The sequence below is a fragment of the Hylaeus anthracinus genome, unplaced genomic scaffold (assembly GCF_026225885.1).
Source record: "Hylaeus anthracinus isolate JK02 unplaced genomic scaffold, UHH_iyHylAnth1.0_haploid 11981, whole genome shotgun sequence".
NCBI lineage: Eukaryota > Metazoa > Arthropoda > Insecta > Hymenoptera > Colletidae > Hylaeus > Hylaeus anthracinus.
In genome coordinates, this window is record NW_026534329.1 from 1,510,313 (window position 1) to 1,528,007 (window position 17,695).

The window sequence follows — 17,695 nt, forward strand, 5'->3', positions numbered from 1 at the left end:
CTGAAAATTAACGGCACGTTCCGCTTCCTTTCCCTACCGTGGACGTCGATCGCGCTCGGCAATCCGGCGCGTAAACAAAAGAAAGGAAACCGTCCGACTAGGATGGTTGCTAATTTAAACAAAAAATAAATCATACGAGCTCGGTGAGAATCGGAACGATGCGAATCGCGTTTAACCCGTTTCAAGTGGTTCAGACCGTGCCCCCTCTGGGTCTTCTCACGGAAAAATCAGCCACGCTAATGAAATCGTCGAAACAATTACTATTATCACAGCTAAGACGTGGGTCTAGGACCATTCGAATAATTTAGCACTGGAATGCTAGGATTAAGTATCGAAAATAATTAAAAATTTCTTTGTACCATTGTTGTTTGTTTCAAAACTGTTAAATATTGGTCTTCCCAGTTTCCATTTTGACAGTGTCAATCCTAAATTCTCCTAATGCAGATTAGAAGGATGATTCTCACGCGTCCTTCTAAATTAAGGTGTTTGCGTCTAGAAACAACAATACTCAAGAACAACAATTTTGACAGCGAAACGGGGACGTCGGGACGGAGGAAAACGAAACGCGCGAATCACAGTTCTAGCAACGCCCGGCATGATTATGCGTTGCGCAATGAAATCAACGTCGCTGACGCCTCCAAGTAGTGCAACGTATTCCCATGCTACCAGAGAACTAATTTTCCATCTGAAAAATGAGTTCCCCTGATGACGATCAAAGAAACCGCGCCGACTAGTCGCTAATCCACTAATCAAAACGTTCTTCTCACGGTAGTAATCGAATTAATAATTTCGTAACGACAACAGTAATGATTCCAAGTCTAAATATGAATTCATCGTAGAATAGCTTCTTACTTTAGTGCCCCTCTTCACAAATGCGTGGTGTATAGAAATTAATGGTCGATAGTGGAGTCACCTGTTAAATTAAAAATTTGTTAATCCATTAATTTATAATTTATAATATTTTGAGATATTTACAACGAGATGTGTCTTTCTACGATGGCGAAGAACCACTGCGCTATACTGTACGCTTGCAACGTGCCTAACGCAATCTACACCAGCTAGCTGAGCTAGCTGGCGAACGTTTTCTTGGTTCCAGTGGCTGGTGCCATCTGTCGGCTCGATCACCTACTATCCGAGCCGCGGGATTTCCCTTCGAAAGGAGAGACAAGCGATCGCGACGGCAATGCCATCCGTGACTGGACACCGCATACGATTTCACGGCCGGTGCTCGGCGCGTCTTATTCGTGTGTAGAAATCGTGAAGATCTCGCGTGGATATCCGCCTCTAAATTGGATTGCAGCTACCTGCAGTCTCTCTTTCTCCCCCCCTCCCTCTCAGATTGTTTCTGTCGCTGCGTTTCTCCTTCTCCCTGGAGCTCAGTTTTTCCCTTGGTTTTGGATATTCTTATATCTACTTCTTTGTATTATATAATACCGTCGTTGCACGGCTATGTAAATGCTTACACGTGGGACAAACGTGTTAAATAATAAAGGCATTATTGCCTGAAATTAGAGACCCGTTAATCGTTTGAAAAGAGAGTTCGACTAAAAGAATGTTCCCAATCTAACATCAACAGAATTTACCAAATGAATTTAGATTCAAAGCCCTATTTTCGAGTCTATCGTTATCAATAGTAGAACGTATACTCTGTATTTCAACGTGTTTAGTAAATGAAAGCGCTCGACACTTGTCGCATTGAGATCGATTTACATAAAATTGGAATATTTCACAGATAATTTCAACGCCTGTCGTTGGAACTGGGAAACTAATAGATACTATAGACACGTTCTGCACTGAGTTTACGTATTCCTGTCAACAAGGGCAACACAGCATAATTATTTAAAGTAGCAGTAATTTGTATTCTAATATTGAAAATGTACGTCAACGATACGTGAATATTATGGAGTTAACCTGGTTTGATTTAAATGAGTTTCGAGCAATTTCAACGCGACTCTCGTGTGACAAGTTACAGATAATGCTACAGTGTATTCTTTTTTATTGCAATCGCAGGTAATTCAGTCGAATCGAGTTGAATCACTAACGTTCAAGTTCAGTCATTAATGTTGAATCGTTCTGTAAGAAACGAAAGACTACATCGCCAATACACTTGCTTTGGAAACGTTTTGTAATTGCGTCGATTCAGGAGATTTCAATTCCTGTTCTTGCAATTACTGATCGATGCAATATCCTCTTTTACTATAATTAATTTTAATACAGGTGGAAAGTGAAACTTAATTGGACCGTTTATACGATGAAATTTAACGGATAAATATAATTTCATAATTTTTAGCGAGATGTCTCAGCTGCATCGCAGACTTGATCGCGTTCTAAACTAAAAAAGGGTTATTTAATTGAAGAATTTATCCAATTCTACTGAAATTTAAAAATGCTATTAGGTCGAAACTGTTGGATTCTCAGCTAAGATGGCAGATACACCGTCATCTGTTAGCCATCGAATGAGAAAATGTTTTCAATACCGTGAGTTCACAAGTCTGTTATTTTGAACCTGGTTCGTTTCACGTCCAAACTATTTGCGTAGGCACCATTTTTTCGCTGTTACGCGTTCTTGAATGGCTTCACGATGACTACGATTACGATGTCTATAACCTTGCATTGTGACAGGCAACACTGCTTTCTTCTCGATGGATCTTTCATTCGATTTATGTTTTCAAGTAACGGGACATCGGCTAACGAATGTCTAAACAACACCTCGGGTATCTTAATCGCTTCCACCATAACTCTCTTTCTTCAATTCTATCATTTTCTGACGATCGCACTTCCAAGACTTATATTTTATACGTTGATCTTTTTGCGATACTTGGAATACCACAAGTAACTATCACCTTAGGTTGGAGTCAAAATAAATTTTCAATTAGTTTTCAAAACAAATTCCCTCTAAATTATACTCCAAGTACAACAAAATTAAGAACCCTCCAATTGAGCTCAGAAAGTCTAGGAATCACTGTTTGACACAATCTTCGTCCTTAACAGTCCAAAGAAATCAACTTAAAATCGCCTCTACTTAACTTTCAGACGAGACAAAGCCACAAAGAGTCGCTACAGCCAGTCATCTTATAACCAACCAGCGTTTCGTGCGGATAATGCCACAGAAATTCGGTATACTACAGCTAGAGCCTCAATCCACGAAACTGACCGATGAAAAAAGCAAGTGTGGGTCGATATTGGTAAGATCGAAAGTGGCAACGGTAAGTAGACGCGAGGCGGAGAGCGGAAACAGGCAAAGATGGTAGCCTGGAGCCGATCGACCTGTCATTACTCCACCTCGATGGAAGAAGCATGATCCAAAACCGTAAATTACGGAGCATCCTGGAGGAGAGACGCGTATACGCGAGGGGATGGAGGAAACGAGTCAGCCAAATGATGGGAGGGGAAGTGAGGCGAGGAGATGAAAGGATGGGCAAATTTCTAGTCGAATAGATAACAACCGACACAAAACAAAAGAAACAACAATGGAATTAAGAAAGGAAAAATGGACTAAAACTTCTAATTCAAATCTTCATTCTACAAATAACAGACGTTTCCTTCTCTATTTGAAATTTGTGGAAAGAATCGTGCCCATCACTGTTAGGAATAAGCGAGGAAGAGAATTGAAGCGTCGAAGGGTCGATCACTCGAGTGGAAACGTAAATGGATCGGGCGATCGGCTCGAGGAAAATTAAAACTCCGACGGGTGGCATTTACATCGACTACCGATACGTCCAGAGGGGGCAGAGACAGAAGCAGACACGAGAAACGAAAGGGAAAAGAATGAAGGAGGCCCAGAAATTGAAAAAATTACGGGGTGCTCCGAGGCCAGGCCAGGGTCGAGTCCTGAGAGACTTGGCATTCGTGCTGCCGCGTACCTATCGTTAATCATGCGTCTCCGATGCTCGCAGAGTCGTCTGAGAACTCATTGGATGACGGAGCGCCGAGTTTGCTGATGGTTGGCGAACGTTGGGTCATTGTTCCGTTGTACAAAGAGTACACAGCGAAAGGAACATCGTTCTGCGAGCGTAGAACACGATTGTGTGAACCAGATTCAGTTTAAGACTGTGGAAGGATTGAAGATCGAAGATATCGTTCTGTGAGTGGTGTTAGGATACGATTTTTTGATATTTTTCAAAGAAAAGATAGATTCACAATGAAAAGATTCACAAAGGATAGATTCATAAGCGAATAGGATCGTGATGGTAGTACTCCTACTTGTGAAATGTTTTTAGAGGCCATCAATTTCGCAAACACGGTCGTGAAACCTTCGGTGAGAGCGACTGGTTTCATTGGTCGACCGAAAGGTGTACCGTTTGCCGGTGGATCGGTGTCGCGTTGTCTCCAACGTCTGCCAAAAATCGCCACGCCTCCTTGTTCCGTCGAGAAACACGTTTCACATGTAAATCGAACTCGTGGTCGGCGTTCGGGAAAGGAAGTCTCTGTAGCGCGATTCACGGGGACGATTTCGTGGCGGGTAGCCCAGGGCGACTCGGAATTATTATTAGTCCGCGATAATGGCAGCGTTAAACGCACGGAACGGCCCGATCAAACTCACATTGCTCATCTTTCCAACGACGGAGAACGCTTGTGCGCGCTCGCAATGCCTCGCGGTGATCGCGAGCAGAGTAGCGTCGTCGCGGTATGGAAAAATTACCTGGCCCGATACCCATCGATAATGGTCGGTTCTGGTACGAGTTTGTCCTGCTTTTACGTCCGGACTCGGGGACAACAGGACCAGGAGGCAGTGGTGGGTCCAGCGTTAACGGGGCCTCGAGCTCAGGATTCGAGCTTCAGCGGCTAGAAAGTTTAGGGACTCTAAATTTAAATAGGGAGTACATAGTTGCTCCTTAACTGACTCGAGTACGTTTGAAATACTTTAAACTACAGATCCTAAATGATTTTCTGCTTTGAGATTTTGATCTTTTAGGAATTAAATCCTCTTTTATTAAGGAAGATGAATGAAATTTTCCTTCGAATCAAAGCTATAAATTGAAAAAAATCAACAAGTAAGAAGCCCGAGGTCTCAAATCTTCATTAGCTTCATGGTATATCCGTCCCTGCCATGAGGTATTAAAGATCTATCCGAGAGGATCAGGCTGAATTTAGTGGGGGCCGATTCGGTGGCCGATCGCGCCGATCGATAACAATCCAATGGATTTTTTATTAATGTACTAATGCGTAATGCCAGTGTTTAATACCATCCATGGGTAATCACAGTATTTCCCCGTGCCTGTAACAGATTAAATCTTCGGGTTCTTGTTGTTCAGGCGAACTTGAAATTACGACGGACTGCATAAACCATGCACGCTTGAGTATTTGCGCGGGAAAGCAACCTCGCAATCTTTCTTTTGTTCGCGATTTTGGTTTCTTTGTTTGTAGTTGAAAATGGAGGTTTGAATTGATAATAACGAAAGGAAAACTTCAGTCTAGAAAATTATCGCTGCAAGAGTGTTCAGTATTTATTCTTATTTGTATAAGATTAGAAATATTTGAGACTGTGGATCTATATCTACCTATACAACAGTCTCCTACGTTTCAGTACACAATTATTAGAAATCTAACGTTCTTCCTGCCAATGAAAAAATTTCAAAACTCCATCCAACACCGATCGAGACACGCCATCCGCGCAAACGAGCTTCCGCCCGGCTAGAGTGACGCTCGACGTCGCGATCGCGCGCAACTCGCGACCATTCGCTGAAAACCCGCCTCCTTCGTCCTTTGTTCCTCGATGGAATATGCGAGGGGCCGTCGACGATATCGTCGCTTTCGTTTTCCATTCGAATCGACGTTCACGGATAAATTCGTCACGGTTGCCCGCGGCCCTTTCACGTCTGACGCGCTAGGGAGAAAAATCGCAGGCGCGTCGATGAATAGTCGCGCTAATAAGAAATGGGCAAAAAACCTATCGTACCATTACGGCTGTCAACGGACATTGAGATAAAACACCTGACGTTCTCGACCAGAGATATCATCGAGTGGTTCTCGCCACCTGGACCCGCAATTTATTTAACTTTCAGATCGGTGTGATTCACTTAACCATAGATGCAATCTTAACCATGGAAATTCACGGTGATAAAATTATTTTTCTACTTGGTCTCGCGTCGAAACTTTTATCTACACAGGAAGCTCGCCCATCATTGTGGCGAACGCTGTTCTGGAAGGGTTTGTTGCGGAAACGTTGCCCTCGGCATCCCTCCGCGAAACGGAGCTCTGAATATTCGAAACAGCGACTCGAGCTTCCGCGCGCGTCAAACGATTCCCGACGAAACCGTCGAAGAATCGAGGCTGGGGCTTCGACAAAGGGCTATCGACATCACTCGAAAGTCTACCCATCCACCGTCTCTGTTTCCTCCGGGGCCGGAGCGATTCGCGACGCGCTCTCTGGCGCAGAATTCGCTCGTAAATCTGGCGCGGCCGCGACGCAGAAGGCGGTTTCACGTTCTAAAGCGTTCCGTCGAGGCATCCCGCAGTAAACTGCAACGCTTCTGGCTCCCAGCGAAACCCTACCGGATTCCACGGGGCCTCTACCGTCAGCTTGTCGTGCGAAATTGGCTTCCACTACGCGAAACGTACTCGATACGGACCGACGCCGCGATATGATTTACCGTTTCCACGTCCGCGACCTCCCTTCGTTTCTGCAGCGAGATACCGCGATACCCTGCTCCCCATCCTGGTCCCTCATACCTTGGGCCCTGGAACGGACTCGATTTCAATGACGAAAAAATCCCCAAGATGGACGTGCCACAATTTTTCATTGAATAACTCGGGAAAAAATTATAATGAATTCTTTTAAAGAAGTTTTGTTCTGCTTCCTTACTGATATATGAAGAGGACGTTTTGTTTTCATGTTCAGATATTTAGAATAGTTGAAAGATAGAAACTGCACCACTCCTTAAAAATATAGCCTGTCGAATATTGTGTTGAATGTATAAGATTTGAAAGCAATAAGGATGATATAGTATTCGATATAATTGGGATTTTAGAAACTCGACGAACGAATTACTTTTTCCATGTACTTATTTCACGTAGAATATAACAGTGCAAAGACTTTTGGCAATGGTAGACACGCGGATATGTATGAGGAACTCGTGTACCGCGAAGAATCATTGCCCACGCATTGAAATCACCAGAATAAGCAATGCGCGACTGACGAGACGATTGGACTATTCCGTGAATGCAGGCGAATGTTAATTTTTATAATTGTTTTCCTATTTTTATTGTTTCTCTATCCAGCTACCGCAAGCTTAATAAGAGATTTCCACTGCGACGAAAATTGCTCGCATTGGATGACACAGATTTACTTTGTACTAATGTTCGGTTTCACATTAATGAGTCCTAGTCTTGAATAGACACACTGTCATCTTGATTGATTGCATTCCTCGATTCTCTAGAATTCGTCGCACTTTCTCCTGTTCCGCCACTTGTTATAATTCTTCGTCGGTCTCTGTTCGTTTTCCATACAACTATTCAATTTTATAGAACGTTGCATCTTCATTAGGGGCCCCGATTCAGTCGAAAAATCCGCGAACTCATCACGATTCGAATTCACTTCATCCCGTTTCACTTCAATGTTCGGTTTCGCGTTAACGACTCGAGTTACTCGTCACACTGTAAATTTGATTGATCGTGTTTGCCTGCAAACTTCCCGATTTCATTTTGCGTGCTACGTTCTAGATATTCCTAGGACTCTTCAAGTCCGTTTCTATGTGTTTTCTATCTTGGACACCTCGTATTTCCGCGTCAGCGACCTTCGTAACAGATTAAATAAGGAATTAGTTATAGTCAATTGATATAATTAGTTAATCTTTCGTTTGATAAAAATATTATTACCTCAATAACCCTAAACTCGATGAATTATAACGATGGAATGCAGAATTGGCACCTCCAGTTTCAGAAATATTAGGATAGTCGCTCCAGAACACTGTAGGGGATTAAACCGCCGATATTTGTTAGTATACCAAAGTCAGACGTCGATTGCAGCCCGTTAATAGCGAAATGATGCATTTAGAAGAACATAAACGTATGTCGTGTTTACACTCGTGTAAAGCTTCTTCCTGTTTCGAAATTGCAAGCTATTCGCACTTTCACACTAGTCCAGTAGGAGGAAGAGACTGCCATGGCTTTTTGAATCAAACCTCCAATTTAATGGCTCTGATGATAATAAACTTTTTCTCCAGGACTCGATAATTTCTTCGAGAAGACATTTTGACAATCTAAGTACACAGAAAACAGGTTTACGGTCTCCTTGACATTTACCTAGACCCACGCGACGGACTTGCAATTTCAAGAGGAATTATTCTTCGCGACTGATTCAGACGTCCCGTTCTATCGTTCAGCTGGACAACGAAGAAGAACTATTGGAAGCAAGAGCAATCTTTGATGGGTTTAATTGTACACGATGCCAAATAAATATCTGTCAAAGTTTAAAGCATGTATAATCAACGATCTTCTTGAAGGATATAGAACACATACGTTATTTAGAATCATAGAAATTGTATCATAAAAATAACCACCTAATATGTTTATATAGCGTTCCAAAAGATTGTCAAACAATAATCCTTCAGACCACCCATGTGTCTGTCACGTCTGATTAAATGCCCCCGATTAGTTATTTTAGAGAATTCGCGGCGTTTATTTACCTGTCCGGCCAGAACGAGGAGCAAACGGAAGAACCTTCGACGGGACGGTCGATTATGCTAAATCCGTCATTTAATGTAACCAACGCGACCAATCCGAACGTCCACTTGTCCGTCGCCAAGTTTAGCTAGAATTCCTCCGCACAATGGGAGCTGGTAACTCGAGACCAGAAGACAGCAGACGGATTCATTAGGCTAATAAAATAGAGGACTATGATACAAAAAACGATCGCTCTTAAAATTGAAGGTTTCTCAGGGAATGAAATGAAATTACCAGAGTGGTATTTAAAGAGATACATTCTTTCGTACTACTGATATACTTATTCGAAAGCGTTCTAAGCTGGAAATGACTAAAAATGGAGATGATTGGTGTTCGTACCGATTGCGCCCCTGCAAGATGCATTACGGCAGCGAAGGTAGATCGCTTGGCAAGGCGATCCCGCAGTGAAAGTGCCGAATGTAACTTCGGTTTCGCGTGTTAAGCTTGTATAAATATCCATTGACTTTCTCGTTTGGACGGTAACATCGGCATTATTAGCGCATCCAGCGAATTTCTACAACACTGTCTGGACTCTGGCAGAAACACCTCGAGCTAATACACCATGACAGGGATTAAAAAGCGTTACCATGCCCCTTTAATTTTCGCTACACGCGTTCCACGAGTCCACACCGATCGAATCCGTATAAGCTACTTGGGCTTGGCTTTCGAGACACACGCTTTGACGAAGGAGAAGGTTACTGAATTATTTGTTGTACGGAAGTGTAGCTTGCGATGTCCCAGAAAACAGTTGCGCCAGTTGCAATACTCTGTCATACCAATTATGAAATAGTCGTTACATATAGACCGTTCTATAAGTATCCATTCCCTTCTTATCTATCAAAGAAATTTGTCTAAATTGATAGGGTTCAAATACTTACTGCATCGACTGTACAGGGTAGACTGTATATGCCTTGGATGTAATGTTAGTTAAGGTACTTCGTATCTACGCAAAAGGGTCGACGTCGAAACAAGGTATAATTATAATACTTCAACTGTAGTTCGTCTCTTACGCACTTTCACAGTTATTTGTACGTTACATTATAGATTTTTATTTTCTTGATTTCCGAGATAAATTAAAGATAATATATACGATCTATTCTCTCGTTAGTTAGGATCTAAGAACGTGAGTTTTTCCTTGGACAAGTCCGAGCCCACCCCGGAACTGCCGATTAGGGGTGTACATATCACAAATTTCGATTCGCAACGAAACGGACATAAATTCTGGGAAAATTATCGCCCTCCAGGCGTCGTAATCACCCATTATCGTGATTTCAAGTACGAGATGCCCTCGGGGTGGCTCCGACTCGCAGAAAAAAGGTCCAACGAGAAATAGAGGGCGGCCCGCCTTGGCATTCCAGAAACGTTCCGCCGGTTTTAAGTAATCGTACGCGTTTCGCACGACCTACGACACCGAGGGACTATTACAGTCTTGCGTAGGTGTAACCTGAATAGTATAGATAGCGCCTAGCGGTAATAAATAGAATAATAAATGACGAATAAAAACACCATTCCTCGCGTTAATTCTATTACACTTTTACCCAAGTAAGTCTCCATTTATTTAATGACAAATTCGATCAAATATTTAAATATTCATTTATCCTTGAACGTGCAAACGTAGAAACTAGAAACATCGTGTAAAATTCTGCGACGTCAAAAACTAGAACCGTGGAAGCAGCCATCGTCTAATCTCTCATGGAAATCATTGATTGCAATTGAGCTGTCAGGAGTAAAGTTCAACTGTCAGTGGAACTGCTGGCATTTTTTCGCGCCTCGTGTTTGAGAAATGTCTATCTTCGTGCAGGGGGATTTAAAGTTGCTAGAACGCCATCGCTCGCGTTACTTTCATTCACGTTTCGCGAGTCTTTAATCCGGATTATGAATTTCACGCGCTGGTTTGATTTAATTCCAGAGTCACCTAACCAGAGAATCGCGTGCACGCGCGCAAATCACCGAGGAGACAGTGCTCGACCGCCAAAGAAGAAGAAAAAGCCATAGACACCGCTTATTTGTCACGTTAACTCCAACGATAGGGTTTGTCGGACTATATAGACTATGTTTGACGAATACAATTTAATTAACTTTATTGGTTATCGCTAAACTTCGAATTTCATGTGACAAATATATGATAAACATAAACAAAATGTACATGAATCTACGCAAAACGAAGTATCAATATCATTACGTTAATTAACAGAGTATATTCTACATTCATCACGTGTATTTTTTGTATGTTTTTCATATGGATGCCATAAATGCATAAAATCCGCTGTCTATCTTTAGCAAATTTCTGGATAAAATCTAGTCTGTAAGAATCTGTAAGAATCAACGCAATACGATTGTTTGAGTTTCTCTCTACGATAATTTCAGATCGTTTGATCCACAGGCTGTGAGAGATCAAGACGGTTTTGATGTAATCGCGAACTTTCACTTCAAATGGAAATCTTGCATTCTTATTATCCAATTACATCAACTCGTATCAACAGAGTTTGAGTAACCTTCGCGCAGTGAACGCTGAGGTGACAATTACCAAACATTCGAAGGAAACGCAATATCTCAGCTACGTTAACTTGTGTCAATAGTCAGCTCCTCGCGACCCACGATAACCAGAACGCCGATTCTCATGAAACCTGTTTACTACAAGTTTACCCAGTCTTGTTAGTGGCGACTTTGCACGCCTTCCGCAAACGGCGATAGATCCAGAAGATCTATCTTTGATACGCGAGAGTTAATTGAGCTCTACGCGTTTGTTATTTGATAACTAGCGTCAGGACTTTGATGTCCCGTAAACGAACCTTCAAATGACAAATTCGATGCAGTGGTTACCGGATTAAATCTCGAGACTAGATAACCCAACATTTCAGCTATGTTTATTCTTACGAATGGTTAGTTCCCCGCGACCCGAGGTGACCAGAACAATTTTACGAAGCCTGTCCGTAAACTCGACCCCTCTACCAAACGAACTCGATGTACCTCGATCGTCTGTGTGCTTCGATCCCGCTCGCGGTCAAAGATCAAGACGATTTCGGGTTGGAGCGGTTGCGGCGCGAAACTCCGCTCGTCCGATTATAATTCCTCGGCGTCGTGGCGAGGCACGCGGACAGGGCAGCGTGCGTGAGCGCAACCATCGGCCAGAAACCGGTTTTCCATACGTTTTAATTTCACGCTGACATCGGCGCAGTTCAGTTTACACGGATGCTGGCCATTTTCCAGCGCGGCTCGCGAGATTAACGTCCAACCGTATTCGTCTTTTCGCGGTTCCGCGGAATTTACGCGGCGACACCTTTCCCAGGAACTCGCGACGCGACCTCTTCCTTTTCCTCCGTGTCCTTCGGCACTCCCACGACGTTTTCGATCTTAATCATCCGCGCGATCGGCCCCAGGGCTAATTGAGCTCTCGTCCAGGCGGCGGCTCTCCTCGCGCGACACTCTTTCTTCCTTTTCGCGGTGCACCGCACCGGTCTCGATCGCGGCTGATCGACGAGGATTAATTATTTTTCGCGCACTCGCCTCGGGCACCGAGCGTTAATTAGCGCCAGATTGATTTCTGGTATCGACCAGTCACCGTGAGAATCTGCGTGGCTTTTCCAACGGTTACTGTTGTTTACGAGTGTGACACTTCGTCACTGTCCACGATTTCGATCGCGAGGACACGCACTGGGTAAACTGGCGACGATATAGGTTCCACCAGGTGTAAATTTGAAGCCATTGGTAGTGCATCGCGCACTATTGGAATTTTCGTGTCACAAGATTCCTGGTAACTGATCGGGAGCAGTGGTCACTGTTTTTTTGAAAAATGGGCAGCCTGTGATAAATTTTCTTTGGTCAATCTTTCTAGAGATTAGATTCTCTTCTGGATCTTCTGTTCGATTCACTTGCAGCACTGTGGTTGGTAACTAGATGCTCCTACACAGGTGTCCATTTGTGCACAGTGATAACACAAGTGACTCCGTTTGCATGACAGGTTTCCAAACCTAATCAGGAACTTGAGCCTCGTGTCGCAAGGATTCACAAACTTTTCAAGATATTTTCAGCACCATTATAGCATTTGTTAGGGTCTATTTGGGTAGATTACTTCTTGAAACAGCCAAGTATTGGCATTTTTCTTCTCCTTATTCATTCGACGCACAGGCCCACAAGTTTTCCAAAAGATGTCAGTCACCAATTGTCACAGAAAATCTTTACGTTTTCCATCTGACAGATCACTACTTACTCGAACAAAGGTGTCCCACTGAATTTCACATTCCCAAAAATGTCCATTGGCGCCCGATTCGACAAACACAAAGTTCTTTACCACGATCCATGAAGCCACTGCACATGTCAAACCTCGCAATACTCATTTTCTGCGATCCTCTTTCCAGTATCTTCTAATCCACTAGAACCACACGTTTACTCAAGTTTTCCAATGTTGCTGCTTGTATCTTCCGTCTGGTCATCACCACTCGAACCCAACAGAAATCATTTTTTTTCCAACGAGGTCCATGGCACCACAGAGTCGAGTTCTGCAATCTGCTCTTCTCTATCCTCCGCTGGAGGACATTGCGCCGGATGCGCTCGACGAAATTCCCATTCCGATTTCCATGTGATCGCGCCAGCACTCCGTTTCAGCCTCGTATCTTGATCCAACAGACACAACGAGCACTTCTCCGCGATGCACTTTCAAACACAGTTCCTCGAAACGTTCTCACTGTCCTTTCTTCCTGAATTCGATTCGCACAGACTTCGAGAGCACTGTCGAAGTTCGACGTTAGGCGAACCGTGATCACACGTTGTCACTTGTGGTTACGCGGCGACTCACTTTGTTTCAACCCCCCCATTAGTGTACTTTGAGTCCGTTGCACCGAGGTTTACGAAACGATTAATTTTATTTCATGTGCTGTGGTTTTAGGAATTTATGATTCTCCTACTTTGATAGTCCTACCGTCTCCTGCTCTGTTTGGTTCGTGAGTCTGGGACATTTCAGCGTATTTGTCGGTCCGTTGTCTGTCATTGTACGCTATACTAAGCCAACACAGTCGACCTTTACAAGTTAGGATCAACAAACTTGGACAAATCAGCGACAAGCCTGATCACCTGTCACCGCCCTACTCCACATCACCGACAACAACGAAACAACCCTAGCATACCGTCACCAACTGTCACTCTCGCGTCTGTCAATGTCTTCCACCCCAGAAGGTCACACACCCCGTCCCGTCCGCAGAACCCTTATCGGTCCGTCACCTCGGGACACGTCTCTTGGTCTCATCTCGTCTCGTTGACGGCGTCTAGCACCGACTCGCGGTTTTGTTGAAATGTATCGACTCACCTGCAGTATGTATCCCCGTGTGTAATCCTCGTACGTCCAGCCGAAAGCGGCTAGTAAACGTGTCACTTGCGCGTGCGGCAACTTGTTAAACAACTGATCGAGCAAGATCTTAAGGCGTATCGGTAGTGCGAGCGAGCCGTAGAGTACGAGGGATGCGACGTCAAACGCGGCCGTCGGCTCGACACTCTCTGAAGCCGGTGGCCTCTCCTCCTTCTCCGCGACATCGCCGCCCCCACCATCGCCGTTGCCACCTCCACCGATCCGTTCCCCACCATCGGACCCCCCACCAAACGCTCGGACCCCACCATCGACACATCCATCGCCGGCACAGCCGCCACCCCCACCTCCGCCCCCTTCCCTCGACGCGGTCGTCGTCGGCGTCGTCGTCACCGTGGTCGTCGGCGTCGCCTGCTTTGCCCTCCCTCCGCCGCTTTTGTCCTCCCTTCCAGTGCCACGGGGGCTGGAGACGACATCCCCACTCCGCAGCTGGCGGAGGCCCGACAGTCGCGCCAGCGCTGGAACAACAGAGAGGAGAGGAGACGGGGTTAGAGAGAGAGTCGTCTGTTTGGCCGCAGTGCGCGCCACCGCGGATTAGCGCGTGTGTTGGTGACCGTGGACAAACGGCCACCCCCCCACCAACGCGCTATGGTCCACGGAACCTCCCACCCCCGCGTTTCGCACCCCCACCATCCAAAACCCACCACCGTGCTCCGTTCTGTCCTTTCGTTTTGTTTCTGTCTCCTTTCGCGGCCTCGAGCCTTCTCCCGACTCGCTCTGCCGACCGTTCCATGTGTCTCTCTCGCTTCTGTCTCTCCGGGTATCGTACGGACGCAACCTAGGGTCGTCGTGGCACCGAGGGTACTTACTTACCCCCCACCATGTCACTGGACTTCCCCCCACCCTATCAGGCTACCAACACACGTGGCTGTCACCGACACACCGAAGCCCGCGCTCGCTACCAATACTGTGCGGGCAGGAATGCACGGGCAGTCGCGAGCATCCCCACCAGTTGGATTTTCTCATGAGACTCGGCGTCCATCAACCTGCTGCTGCCTCCACGGTGTCGCGGTTTAGACGGCGATCGCCTGTACTATCAGCCGCACACTACCGGCTCCGAATCGGTTCGAGGAACCCAGAGTAACGCTTCCGCCGCCTATTTAATCGATTTTGTAAACGTTCTCTCACGAGGAACAATTTTTACAAAAATTCTACTAGCGGATGCGTCAAGATAACATCACTAAATAGCTAGATTCACAGGGATGAGTGTCGAGTACATATCATTGTGGAGCACCTTTGATTACTCCGATTCCTTTTCTGGATTATTCAAACAGCGTTGAAACCGCTCCAACCAGCTGAGCTGTCGAAGGGCTGCTCGGAGAATCTTACTTAATAATCATCCCTTGGCATACCCGAGAAGCTTCAGATTTTCATAACATAGGAGTATTAAGAAATTCTACCTTGCCGGAAGCGTATTATACATTTCTCTTTAGTCTGAGAATATGGTTCCATGTTTAATTCCTCTACATCGAACGTAAATAGCCCTGCTCCAAAATGAAATGGCTCTAGAAGATGCAGCGGTAACCAGTGCAACGAACCCGATGTCTCGAGTAAATCAACTTCCGTAGATCATCATTTTTCCGTTAACGCTCGCGTCAACGGAACGTCAAACAATTCACGGAGGAGAATTAACGGTGGAACAATCGCGAGCGTATATTTCACGAAGGGAAAACGCCCGCGGACACGGCGGCGGCGGGCCGAGTTGCTTTCTCAGAGACACCGACTGCTCCAACGTATATAGTCGTCGGGGAACACCCGTAAGGTCTCGAGGCGCTTTCCCTCCAGAACCGTCACGCTTTTCGCACCTGACGATTCCTATCTCGGGACACGAAAGTTTATGGGCCTTCTTACCGTGCAGACACACTCGACGATGGTATCGGTTCCAGGGTTTCGCGTACGACGAAAACATTAATCGAAACTGGCCGCGTTAATCTTTCCTCTCTCTATCTGTGGTTCTCATCGATCCGCCTCGAATCATTGGCGAATTCATGGATCGACGAGATTAACCCTAGAAAGAGGAGGTATCGTTGAGTCCAACGAGTCACGGAACGGTATCGAACCTTGGTACAGTTTGCTAGACTTGATCAAGTTGGACTACAAATTTTACGCATCCGTCGTCTGTTGGTATAGTAATCGTTTGCAAAATATAAGTAGAATGTACTTTGTGAAATGATGATATAAATATTCAGTTTCGTATTGCACGTTTAATTTACAGCATGTACTTGAAGCATTACGTTTATTGCACCTATACGAGTAATTAGTACAATCTACACTTGACGACTCTTGGGTTGGCCGACATGGGAGTTCCAATGTCGGTCGTTTAATTGTATTTCGTTATATTTCATTTTCTGCGCGATACGATCGCGTAATCAGGGATATGTACGGCTTCATTTTCGAAGATCAATGTTCGATTCGATCGCCCCGTTTAATTCTTTTAATTACGGCAGATGTTCGTACGATACGATCTGTAAAAGCACGATGTTCTTATGTATCGGGAATATCAGGAAAATTCTGTCGAGGGATGTTTGAACAAGATTACTGCATTTGTAACGTTTACGCGTTGCTTAGCGATGCGTAATAGGATTAGCTACTCCGAATCTGTTAATTGCAAATTTAAATCCAGAAATTTGAAGCGCATCATGAATACTACGCAACCATCACGAGTCCTACGCACGTTTTACCCAAGGTGGAATTGGTGAGGGCCGTTCAACCTAAACAAAGCTGGTCCCGAAACGTGGGGCCCCCAGGCACGAGAAGATAATCACTCATTGTCGTATCGGCCCAATGGGGAAATGGTCTTGTACGCGTACGCGGGAGGATCCATTACGCGTGTCCTTTTTGTTCCAGCGATAACATTAAGAGGGCGGCGCGGTTTGTTGCTGGACGGCTGGGGGCGACGTAGGGGCAACGGCGATGATTGTCGTTGTAGGTGCCATATCGGGGCCCCTCGGGGACTCCGCGAGCGGTCCGACCCTCGCAGCGGTCCCAGCGTGGGATCAATAGAAATCACGGAGTCATCGCGATTGGGCGCCACTTGTCATTAATGACTATCCGATTTTCGATTTAATTAAACCGCGATGACGATCTTCCCACCTAGCCTCCCCCCTCCTCTTTCACGAAAACGACAGGGGGAATCAGTTTCTGGAACGAGTTCTTCGTGGGTCCCCGTTAATCGATGCTTTCGTTTCCGATGAGGCTTTTATCGCTGAGATTTCGTCTCAGTCTCAAAGTCAGTCATCGTTGAGCACTGAAAGTGTTAAATCTAATTTTATATTCGCGTTGTTAATTAGAATTACAACGGTGTTCTCCCATGATTACGGTTCGCAGTATAGAAGCAAATTATTCTAATGTTACAAGGAAGAACCGAGTCTACTTAACCTGGGAAGAGGCAGTGCCGTTTCAATAGTAAAACTGCTAAAATGCGTTTAATCCTCGCCCGTATCGAGGAGTCAGGGTTAAAGTAGCGATAAAGCAGGAAGGAAGTGCAACGCGAAGGCGAAGATGATCGTGGAGGTTCCCTCTCACCGACTTCCTTTCACCCCATTATAATTCTGTGAGAATTACCTTGAAATATTCTCAAAGCTGACACAGGTGTCGTAAAAATGTTAATACGCTCAATTAGGAGGGATTACGCTACACCGTGATATCCGAAGCAAACCTGCAGCATTGATA

General features: G+C 45.1%; 1 protein-coding gene across 1 annotated transcript in view; it reads right to left on the reverse strand.

Annotated features, from left to right (window-relative positions):
• LOC128885569 (uncharacterized) overlaps positions 1 to 17,695 on the reverse strand; it is a 215,874-nt gene that overhangs the window by 12,356 nt on the left and 185,823 nt on the right. Inside the window, exon 4 of the mRNA XM_054139667.1 lies at positions 13,967 to 14,481. Coding sequence (XP_053995642.1) covers positions 13,967 to 14,481 — 515 coding nt within the window. The remainder of the gene's footprint in view (positions 1 to 13,966; positions 14,482 to 17,695) is intronic.